At 39.5% G+C, this 11,114-nt stretch overlaps 1 protein-coding gene across 1 annotated transcript; it reads right to left on the bottom strand.

Moving 5' to 3' along the window:
* Positions 1 to 4,359: 4,359 nt before the first annotated feature.
* Positions 4,360 to 10,075, bottom strand: eef1akmt3.L (EEF1A lysine methyltransferase 3 L homeolog). Its single transcript, XM_018247486.2, has 3 exons — positions 9,790 to 10,075; positions 7,015 to 7,126; positions 4,360 to 5,011 (listed from the first exon to the last, which is right to left on the bottom strand). The coding sequence occupies exons 1-3, from the start codon at positions 9,970 to 9,972 to the stop codon at positions 4,629 to 4,631; spliced, it is 678 nt and encodes a 225-aa protein (XP_018102975.1). The 5' UTR covers positions 9,973 to 10,075; the 3' UTR covers positions 4,360 to 4,628.
* Between the last annotated feature and the right edge of the window lie 1,039 nt (positions 10,076 to 11,114).

The following is an 11,114-nucleotide window of genomic DNA, read 5'->3' as shown; positions in this document are numbered from 1 at the left end:
AGCAGCTTTGTTTATGATGATTCCTAAGCAGCCCAGACCACACTGAGCATGTGCACAGTCTTAGTCTTGCAAAGATGTTTAACAAAGTTACAAGATGGTGACCCCCTGTAGCCAACTTTGAAAGCATAAATTATTTGTTTGATTAGGTTTGTGGTGCAGTAAGTTCATGTTTATATTTAGTATACAAAATACAGCATTTCTAGCCTTATTGCATTTTAGACTTTATATGCCCTTTAAGGCATAATAGCCTAGAACAAGATAGACTAGGGTTAAATGTAACATTTTCTAAATTGACCATTGCTGGTAGTGGAGTACTGCAGGGGTCTTTCTGTGGTTCTCTGCTTTTTAATTTGTTTATTAATGACCATAAGGTTATTCATTAATTGAGGTGGTAAATTGTGCAAACTAAAAGTCCCATGCTGGATGTTGCCACTTTGCAGAAAGATTTGAACAAATGGAGGATAGAGCGAATTGGCAAATAAGGTTCAGTGTTGATAAATGCAAAGTTACGCACTTCAGTAAAAATAGGGGGTTATCAAAAAATCAGATTGATGGGGTTTTTTTTTGATTTGAGAAAAACTAAGCAGAAACGTGAACCTAGAAAATACACTAAGGGGCAGATTTATCAAAGGTCAAAGTGAATTTTCGAATTAAAAAACATAGAATTTCAAAGTAATTTTTGTGTACAGTGGTGTGAAAAACTATTTGCCCCCTTCCTGATTTCTTATTCTTTTGCATGTTTGTCACACAAAATGTTTCTGATCATCAAACACATTTAACTATTAGTCAAAGATAACACAAGTAAACACAAAATGCAGTTTTTAAATGAGGGTTTTTATTATTTAGGGAGAAAAGAAATCCAAACCTGTGTGAAAAAGTAATTGCCCCCTGAACCTAATAACTGGTTGGGCCACCCTTAGCAGCAATAACTGCAATCAAGCGGTTGCGATAACTTGCAACGAGTCTTTTACAGCGCTCTGGAGGAATTTTGGCCCACTCATCTTTGCAGAATTGTTGTAATTCATCTTTATTTGAGGGTTTTCTAGCATGAACCGCCTTTTTAAGGTCATGCCACAACATCTCAATAGGATTCAGGTCAGGACTTTGACTAGGCCACTCCAAAGTCTTCATTTTGTTTTTCTTCAGCCATTCAGAGGTGGATTTGCTGGTGTGTTTTGGGTCATTGTCCTGCTGCAGCACCCAAGATCTCTTCAGCTTGAGTTGACGAACAGATGGCCGGACATTCTCCTTCAGGATTTTTTGGTAGACAGTAGAATTCATGGTTCCATCTATCACAGCAAGTCTTCCAGGTCCTGAAGCAGCAAAACAACCCCAGACCATCACACTACCACCACCATATTTTACTGTTGGTATGATGTTCTTTTTCGGAAATGCTGTGTTACTTTTACGCCAGATGTAACGGGACGCGCACCTTCCAAAAGTTCAACTTTTGTCTCGTCGGTCCACAAGGTATTTTCCCAAAAGTCTTGGCAATCATTGAGATGTTTTTTAGCAAAGTTGAGACGAGCCTTAATGTTCTTTTTTCTTAAAAGTGGTTTGGAAATCTGCCATGCTGGCCGTTTTTGCCCAGTCTCTTTCTTATGGTGGAGTCGTGAACACTGACCTTAATTGAGGCAAGTGAGGCCTGCAGTTCTTTAGATGTTGTCCTGGGGTCTTATGTGGCCTCTCGGATGAGTTGTCTCTGCGCTCTTGGGGTAATTTTGGTCGGCCGGCCACTCCTGGGAAGGTTCACCACTGTTCCATGTTTTTGCCATTTGTGGATAATGGCTCTCACTGTGGTTCGCTGGAGTCCCAAAGCTTTAGAAATGGCTTTATAACCTTTACCAGACTGATAGATCTCAAGTACTTTTGTTCTCATTTGTTCCTGAATTTCTTTGGATCTTGGCATGATGTCTAGCTTTTGAGGTGCTTTTGGTCTACTTCTCTGTGTCAGGTAGCTCCTATTTAAGTGATTTCTTGATTAAAACAGATGTGGCAGTAATCAGGCCTGGGGGTGAGTACAGAAATTGAACTCAGGTGTGATAAACCACAGTTAAGTTATTTTTTAACAAGGGGGCAATCACTTTTTCACACAGGCCCATGTAGATTTGGAGTTTTTTTTCTCCCTTAATAACGTAAACCTTCATTTAAAAACTGCATTTTGTGTTCAATTATGTTATCTTTGACTAATAGTTAACGGTTTTTGATGAGCAGAAACATTTAAGTGTGACAAACATGCAAAAGAATAAGAAATCAGGAAACCACTCGAAAATCGAAGTACTGTCTCTTTAAAAAACCTCGACAGTTCGCTACCTTAAACCTGCCGAATTGCTGTTTAGCCTATGGGGGGGGTCCTCCTATAACCTAATCCTTCGAAGGGTTAAATCGTTCGATCGTACGATTTTACTTCGATCGAATACGGCAGTTTTCGCTGTAAAAAATACTTTGACTATCGAAGTACTCAAATTCGATGGTCGAATTTCTAAGTTTTTATACTTCGAAATTCGATCCTTGATAAATATGCCCCTAAGTAGTTTCTGAAACCTATAACAGTCAGAACTCGGCAAGTAAAAACTGGTATCTGTAGAGGTCAATACGACTTGTCTCCCAAGTTTATTAAAACATTTGAGATTTTCAACCTCATTGAAAATAAATGGAACTATGTGATTAGCTTGTGTGCAAGTATTTTCAGCAAAAAACAAAAAAAAAACAACCATGAATATTTTGGCACAGGCAATTTAACTAAGGGGGGGGGGTATCTAGCAAAGCAAGTCACCCTCTGTTTTTGTTTTTTAATGTGATCTTATTAACTTTTTCTAACCTTGAAAATTAGTAAATAGACCTGTAAATTGCATTGGGTTCCTTCTTGAGACGGATTTGGGGATTTTTGTGCATAACAGACTGTGTAACTCTAGACAGTGTCACTCAGTTGCTACTACAGCAAATAAAGAGCTGTCTTGCATAAATTAACCTAAGGGGTGAAATTCAGCCTTCGTAGAGATTCTTGGTAAGGCCTCACCTTGAGTCTGCAGTACAGTTTTGAGCTTCAGAATGATATTAATGAGCTGAAGACAAATAGCAGGGGACCTTTTTACCCATAAAGTGGATCAATGTACCAGAGGCCACCCCTTCAGACTAGAAGAAAAGAACTTTCATTTGAAGCAACGTTCTTCACAGTCAGGACAGTGAGGTTGTGGAATACACTGCCGGGTGATGTTGTGATGACTGATTCTGAGAAGGAAAGCTATGGAGGCATTTTATTGCCAATAGATTAGCTGCAATAGTGCAAGCTAGAATTCTATATTTATTCTGTAGAATGTTTTACCATACCTGAGTAAAAAGCTCTAGAAGTGCTCTGTTTGTTTTGAATAGCAGCTGCAGTATTAGTTTGGTGTGACATCACTTCCTGCCAGAGTCTCTCCCTGCTCACTTATAGCTCTGGGCTCAGATTACAGCAGAGAAGGGAGGGAGGGGGAAGAGGAGCAAACTGAGCATGCTCACGTCTGGGGCAAGGAGGTTTAAGCTGAAGGCAGGAAGACAGAAGCCCATGTGTACACAACAGAAGGAAAGAAATGCTGTGTTTCTTTTGACAGAGGACTCAGAGCAGCACTACTTTGGGGGTTTACTGGTATATTTAGGTTGACCTTTCTGATAAGGCTTACTTAGTTTTAACCTTTCCTTCTTCTTTAAGAATGGCTTGGATGATTTCTTGGACAGACATAATATCGAAGGATATTGTGATACTAAACTCTATAGTTAGTATAGATATGGGTATATAGAATTTGTGTGAAAGTAGGGAGGGGTGTGAGTATGGATGCTGGGTTTTCATTTGGAAGGGTTGAACTTGATGGACTTTGTCTTTTTTCAATCCGATTTAACTATGTAAGAGAAGATGTGCAACTAAACTGGTAATGGGAATGGAGCAATGAAACTATGAGGAAATACTATAAAGGTTGGGGTTTTTTTCTCTTGCAAGAGGACATGATTATGGTTTAGTACATTAGAGGACAAACAGATAATGGGGAATATATTTTTCACATAGAACAGAACCAGAGGCCATGGCTAGAGCTAGTGTATGTTAGTGTGTGTATACACACACATACACACACAGGGATCAGGAACCTTGGCTCTCCAGCTGTTAAGGAACTACAAGTCCCACAATGCAATGAAGGAGCCTTTTGAAGGAGTCTAAAGGCAAATGCTAAACAATACAGTATCATATTTCAAGTTATTATTGTTGTGAACCATTTATGTAAAGTTACAGTGCTAGGACTAATTGCCAGATATGACCAGCTGACAAACTTACCATTCATGTGTGAATAAAGAAAACCAGAAACTCCCTCATTAAAGGGAGTGAAATACCCCAAAACATGTTTTATGCATAAAAGTAGAAAATACAATTCTAAAAAAACTTTCCAATTTCCACTGATGAAAAAGTGTCAGTCATTTGTAAATGTAGAAAAATATAAATTTACATGATAAAAGTAGTAATATAGAGAGAGAGAGAGAGAGGAGATTTTCTATATAAATGAATGTAATCCTTGCAAAGGTTCAAAAGGAATGACCTCTCAAATAAGGTTTGAAAGTTCAATACTCCTGGAATGAGTGGAATGAGCTTTTTCCCCCTTTTAGTTCTGAAAGCAGGTGACTTTGTAGATATTTATTCCTTCATCTTCATTTCTCTTAACCAATTCTGAAGTAAAATATTGGGGTAGAATATCCTCAAAGAAGCGCACAGTTCCATGTTCCCTGCGCATCTTGGAAGAGAGGAATATGGAAGTGCGAGGTCCACAAAGATACTGCAGAGTCTGGATTAGAAGAGGGTAGGTGTCATTTAGATACACAATATCAGCACCAAGAATAAAGTCATAGTCCTGTGGGAATTTCTCTTGGTCAAGGCCCCATGACAGTGCATGGACTTGAGGAGGGTTGTTAGAGGAGACATTGGCAGAGACATTCTTCTGGATCTGAGGCAAAGCATGCGGGAGATCTGTTAAAGTCACATATCCGCCTGCAAAGTAAAAAGAAAAGGTTCAAATGTTTTTGCACTCTTAATACACACCCTAGCAAAATTAAAAAACTACAATTAAAAAGACAACACCTTACAAAATGCTGTAATCTATAGACTTTTTCTATACAATATATATTATGTAATACATATTTTGTGTTTGTCCATCATGTTAATAAAACGATTTAATGTAAAAACATTTTATCATTGGCCTCATGTGCTTCCTGTACTAACAACTGAACAGTTGTCTTCAAAATCTTTCCTAAACTATTTGTTAAAATGTATACAAAATAGTTGTTCATTAACCAGTTGCCTGCCAGGGCCTTTAATCTCACTGTAGCCAGTGTCCCAGACACAGAGCAAAGAGAGAGTCAGTGTATAAGCACACATATAAAGATCTCTCACTAACATTCACACTGCTAAATGCTGAAAATCTTATCTGTGCATGTGTAATCTTCATGGGCCTGCTATCATAACAAATAAGAATCACATTCCAGATTTCAAAATGTAGCCTAATTTCAAAAAGACAGCTATACACAGTCATAAGTGGTGCCTAGATTTCATACTAATACACAGCTAACATACAAAGAGAGAGGCTTAGAATGGCTTTGCTTTATATAATTGCAGTTTTACTATAAGAAAACGTATTGTCCTAGTGTACAACGTATGGGACCTAAAATTGGGTCCCCATGACTACCTTCAATATGTGACTCGTCCTGCTAGAATAGACACTAGTAATTCAATTAAGCAATACAGTTAAATGCAAATCTTGGGCACGCCTTTTCACATTTGACTTCAGTTTAAAGGACTTCTATTTCCAAAAGGTCTCTGGCTTGTCTAGATGCTGTTCTGTATACCTCAGAAGCTGCGGTTTGTGATGAGGTTACCCTACCAACCATGTATTGATTTGAATAAGAGACTAGAATATGAATAGGAGAGGGCCTAAACAGTAGAGTACTAAAAAATAGAAATAATTATAAATGTGTAGCCTGACAAGAGCATTGTTTTTTTTAGATGGGGTCAGTGACCCCCCATTTGAAAGCTGGAAAGAATCAGAAGAAAACGGAAAATAATTCAAAAACTATAAAAATGATCAAAATGAAGGCCAATTGAAAAGTTGCTTAGAAGTAACCATTCTGTAACATACTAAAAGTTAAATTAAAGGCGAACCTCCACTTTTAAGTAAGACCTGCAAGGCAAAAAAAAACCTAAATATTTGGGAGTTTACGCTTACCCAGCACTTATTCATAGGCATCATGTAAAACATTGCGTCCAAGTGATCCTTTTAAGCCGCTAGCACAAGGTTTCTTTATCTTTTCATCAAGGAACCTAAATAACGTTTGGTTTATCATTCATACTGTTGAATGCATACATTTGGCAACCCCTTGGCAAATTCTAATTATGTAAGTGAAAAGTGGGAAAGCTCAGTATTAAAAACAACATATTTGCAAGTTTTAAGGCTTAGTTACAATTTATTTTAAAAACAAAGAAAATAACAGTTGTTGCATTTGTAAAAGTTTGCGCAACCTTCCACTTGTCCATTTATACACATTGTTTATAAATTGTTTATCATTTCGTTTTTTTTGTCTTAAAAGTGGTGGGTAAACGTGAAACACGTTTGGCTTTGTTGTGGGGCCTAATGAATTTTAATATGTAATAATAAATTGTTTTTTTTACCATAGATGCATGTTTAAGAATGTTTTTTGTTCAGCAATGTTATATATACATGCATCAGTTCTTAGCCAACAGACAACAAAATATTGTGTGGATCACTAAGTGAACATTTTCAGAGTTTCAGAGGCACATAAACTGCTGTGCAGTTACATGGGTGAAGTTTTCCCAGTTCAGTGATCCATAGCAACCAATAACTGCACTATCTAACCGATGACTAGTTAATAAGAGATACTGAAGCCAGAAACCTTGAATCGACAAACATAGCTGCATGTTTTGGAAAATACATTCCCATAGGTGCTGCAATGGTGGTTATATGTATTATATTGACGTACCTAGCAAGGACACAAGGATTCCCACAATGCCTGTACCTGCTCCCAACTCAATTACTTTTTTTCCTTTGAAATCCAACTTCTGTTCTTCAATATAGCCACAGAGAAACAATGCCTGGAGGGAGAGAAAGGGCACTGTTAAGAACTCTGCATTGTCTTAAAGGGGTGGTTGACCTTTAAGTTAATGTTTAACGTATTTATAGAATGACCCCATGTCATTTCTACAGCCAGCATGAATGAAAAGGCATCACCCAGGTAAGTAACATGCAGCTGGGAGGAGCCGGCAATGTGGTAGTTTTAACACATTAGATCATTGCCAGTTTATATATTAAATCTAGAGAATTTAACTACATGCACTTATGTATAAAAATATTTTTAAAAAATCACTTTATTCATATTACCAGTTTCGATCTGCCAAGGACTGTCATCAAGACATCCTGCTAATCCAGAAAATCAAAACACGCAGGTGTTGACCTTTACGGTAGCTTTTTCGTTTAGGTCTAATTTTAAGCAATTATACTATTGGCCTTCATTTTTTTTCTGCTTTATAGTTCTTGAATTATTTTCCTTGTTCTGACCCTCAAATGTGGGTCGCTAATCTCAACAAACAGATGCTCTGTAAGGCTACAAATGTATTGTTATTGCTAATTTTGCTAATTTTTATTACTTGTCTTTCTATTCATATTCCAGTCATGTTTAATGAATGGCGGCTAGGGTAATTTGGACTCTAGCAAATAGACAGCTGCTAAAAAGTCCATATTGCAGAGGTGCTGGATAAAATGTAAAATAAAAAGTTAATTTATAGGGCATGTAAGTGTATTTTATAATATGTTAGCAGCCCCCAATAAAATAGATCAAGTTTTTTCCCCCCAGGGCACCTCATAGGAGAACACTGGACTGGCCTTGGAAAAACTGTCTCAGTGCTGTGCCTGCATTTTAATGATCTTCCTATGACATTCCAGGTGAAAATCAGTATTTGTGCATAAGCAGTAGAGTTAAACCCGACAAGATCTACTCTACTGTGTATGCTCCAAATGCCAGAGTAAAGATCTAAGGTAAAGAAATGCTGGTGCAGTGCATAGTCAGTTTTTCCAAAAAAAAAAAACTTAAATTTGGGGTGTATACCCAGGTCCGCCATCAGGGCGAAAACGCCAAAGTCACTTAGAGCCCAAGATCTGAAGTCCTAAAGTTCCGATGACCCGAACTAAGCCACAAAAAAAGTTGAAGTCCTGAAGTAGCAAAAAGACCTAAAGCCAAGAAAGGAGCCTATGGTAAGTTCTACTGAACACCAATGTGGTTGTTTTTTTTTTTTTATTAAACCCCTGTACACCAAAGTCCATAGGACCCTGGTCACTAATGTTTTAGATTTAGATTTTTTAAATATTCTATGGGGGCCCCTGACCACCAATGTTTCTTTTTAACTTGTAAGGGGGGGGGCCATGGCCACCAATGTTTTTTTCAAAAACTTTTATGGAGTGGGGCCCTGGAGCAAATGTTTTTTTTTTAATTGATAGAGAGGGCCCCCTTTTTTATTAACATGTAGGGGGCCCTGACCACCAATGTGTGTGTGTGTGTGGGGGGGGGGGGGTTTACAGTTTTTAGTGCCGTCTGTGTAGCAGGTCTTCTCAATAGCGATTTTTACTCCTACTTCCAACGATGTCGCTTCTGGTTTACTATGGCAGCACTTGCTGATTCTTGATGGCCAGCGGGTCCGGGTTGCAGATGGGACTTGCGGGTCGGGTAGCGGTTAAGAATGCGGGTTGCGAGTTCGGGTTCCAAAACATGGACATGTGCAGGACTCTAGTGTGGGGTTGGCGGGGACCAAAACATGTTATATACAGGGCCAGTGATTTCTGATGGGGGCCCTGCCCTGCCCAACACTTTGGCTCCCACAGTGAAATAGTCTTTACAAGTACTTTAAAGCTGAACAACTCCTTTATTATGAAACAAAGTGTTTTTTGTTTTTTTTAAATGTCTTTATCAATGATTGCATTTGGCTAAATGGTTATTTGATTCACAGTTCCTAACTCATGGCACCTTAACTATACAGTGGGCCAGGTCTGGACTGGGAGTCAAAATAGGCCATGGCATTCCAATTATAGAGAGGCCCAATCAGCTCCCCACCAGCCCACTAAATAGTGACTGTCTATGGCATCTTACAGCAGCCCCTCTGGCATTTGCCAGAACCCACAGATTGCCAGTCCGGGCCTGTGGACACATGTGTAGGGCAAAATAAAAATTTTATTTGCTGTTTTGAAGGTTTCCCAGGCTTGTGTAGTTCTGCTACATATACCTCCATTGTAACTTCAAGTTGGCGCCGTATGCAAATTAACCATCGCTAGCGTAACTTCGCTTTGCTTGGCGAATTAACGATAGCGCAACTTCGCAACCTTACACTTACTCTGAGCGCAACTTCGGATTTTTGTGAATTTGCGGAGCGCTGGCGAAGTGGACACTGGCACAACTACGAATCTTAGTGAATTTGCCCCTTGGAGAGCAGAAGCTCCAGAATGAACGTCAGTACGAAACGCATTTTAGGACATTGTCAGGCACCGGTAAACTGCACAGACTTCTCAAGCGGGTTGGGACACGTGGTACAAATAAACAGAGAGGGGGTGGGACTAGCAACAAGATTACACGTGTCTGTTACTAGCCACAGCGACATTCCCATCGCAACAGGAAGCAAATTCAAAGCGAATAACCCCCTGCCCCATCCTTTAATTATTATTATCCTTGCGCTCCGGCGCTACCCCGTATATGTATAACAGCGTAACTCACAGCGTCCCACACCGGAGCAGCAACTCCTAGGTTGGCCCCATAGTGTTGAGTGATACGTAGCTCCCTCCCGCAGAATGCGTAGTGGCTCTCTTCCGTGTACGTGTCTGAGAAGAGCGAGCCCAGTTCCCTCGGTAGCACCTCGCTCAAGCCGCAGTCCGTTTCTTCCTCCTCCTCTGGATGCATGCTTCTGCCGCCGTGGCAATTAGAACCGGGAGCTACTGGGCAGACGAGGGAAAGCGTGATGTCACTAAAGGGGAATGTCTATTGGCTGCTGCCTCCCACGTGACCGCCATGGCACTAGAACTGCTCTTGCCCATCTAAACAGGGAAAAGGGGATCATCTGCATCTAAAATTGTGGAGGTGCAGGGGTTAAGTAGTGTTGCAGCACTGCACAAGACTTTACTGTTCATCATGGCACCTTATATAGTGGGTGTTATTGATGCAGTGTGAGAAATGGCATAAAAGTGCTAGGGGATTCCCCCTCACATTCTCCATGTAGATGTAGAATAATAACAGTAAAGGAGAGCAATGGGAGACGCCAGTAGGCATTTATTAAGATTAGGTAACACAGTTACAGGATACCTGGGGCAAATGTGAAAGGAAAGAAATATTATATTCGCCTATGTTTGTCCATACTCAAACATATCACAGGAAGAAGGCGTGCTTGTTTTATTTCAATATTTGGGCTACACCATTAATATATCGACAACACTATATGAATAAAAATATTTATCTCTTGTATCAGTTATTGGATGCTTTGTATGAAAATCAGTATGTATCCTGTACATTCTAGCTGGTTTGTACAAGAGTGGTTAGAATGTTGTGGGAAGGAGAAGGCTGCCCCGAAGGATCCCATACTCTATCTTCTTTTAGGGTTGCTGCCTGGCCAGTATTTTACCTGCCTGACCGGTAAAAATGCTTGACCCCAATATTGTTAATATGGAAAAAATCTAAATATATATATTTTTTCCAAAAAAGGTGGCAACCCCAGCTAGTTCAATCAGTACTCAGCACAATATAGTAGGTCTAAGAGAGCTGCGTTAGGGTTCCTATATATGTAAAATTACAATATTTTGAAGGAAGACTTTGTCAAAACCACTGCAATATAAATGGTTCATACTAATGACAGCTAAAATATCCTTAGGTTGTTGGCCATGGGCAGCTCTATTACTGTTCGCCTAAAGATGCTCTACTACTGAGAAGTTTCAGGTGCTTCACCATTAGATGAAATACATCAGCAATGTTTAAAAATGCTCATTAGAGCATAAAAAGCAGGGGTGTAACTACAGAGGAAGGGGGCCCAAGAGGTACAGGGCACCCAATGA

Source organism: Xenopus laevis, chromosome 2L (assembly GCF_017654675.1).
Source record: "Xenopus laevis strain J_2021 chromosome 2L, Xenopus_laevis_v10.1, whole genome shotgun sequence".
In the NCBI taxonomy this organism is placed as follows: domain Eukaryota; kingdom Metazoa; phylum Chordata; class Amphibia; order Anura; family Pipidae; genus Xenopus; species Xenopus laevis.
The sequence above is the reverse complement of the archived record's forward strand: the minus strand, read 5'-3'. Positions and strand labels throughout refer to the sequence as shown.

Excerpts from the sequence above, each read along its gene's own strand:
- eef1akmt3.L (XM_018247486.2), bottom strand. The coding sequence starts at position 9,972 with ATGCATCCAGAGGAGGAGGAAGAAACGGACTGCGGCTTGAGCGAGGTG. Across the intron at positions 7,127-9,789 it reads CTGCTCCGGTGTGGGACGCT|GCATTGTTTCTCTGTGGCTA; the intron begins GTGAGTTACGCT and ends CTCTCCCTCCAG. Across the intron at positions 5,012-7,014 it reads AATCCTTGTGTCCTTGCTAG|GCGGATATGTGACTTTAACA; the intron begins GTACGTCAATAT and ends TTTACTTTGCAG.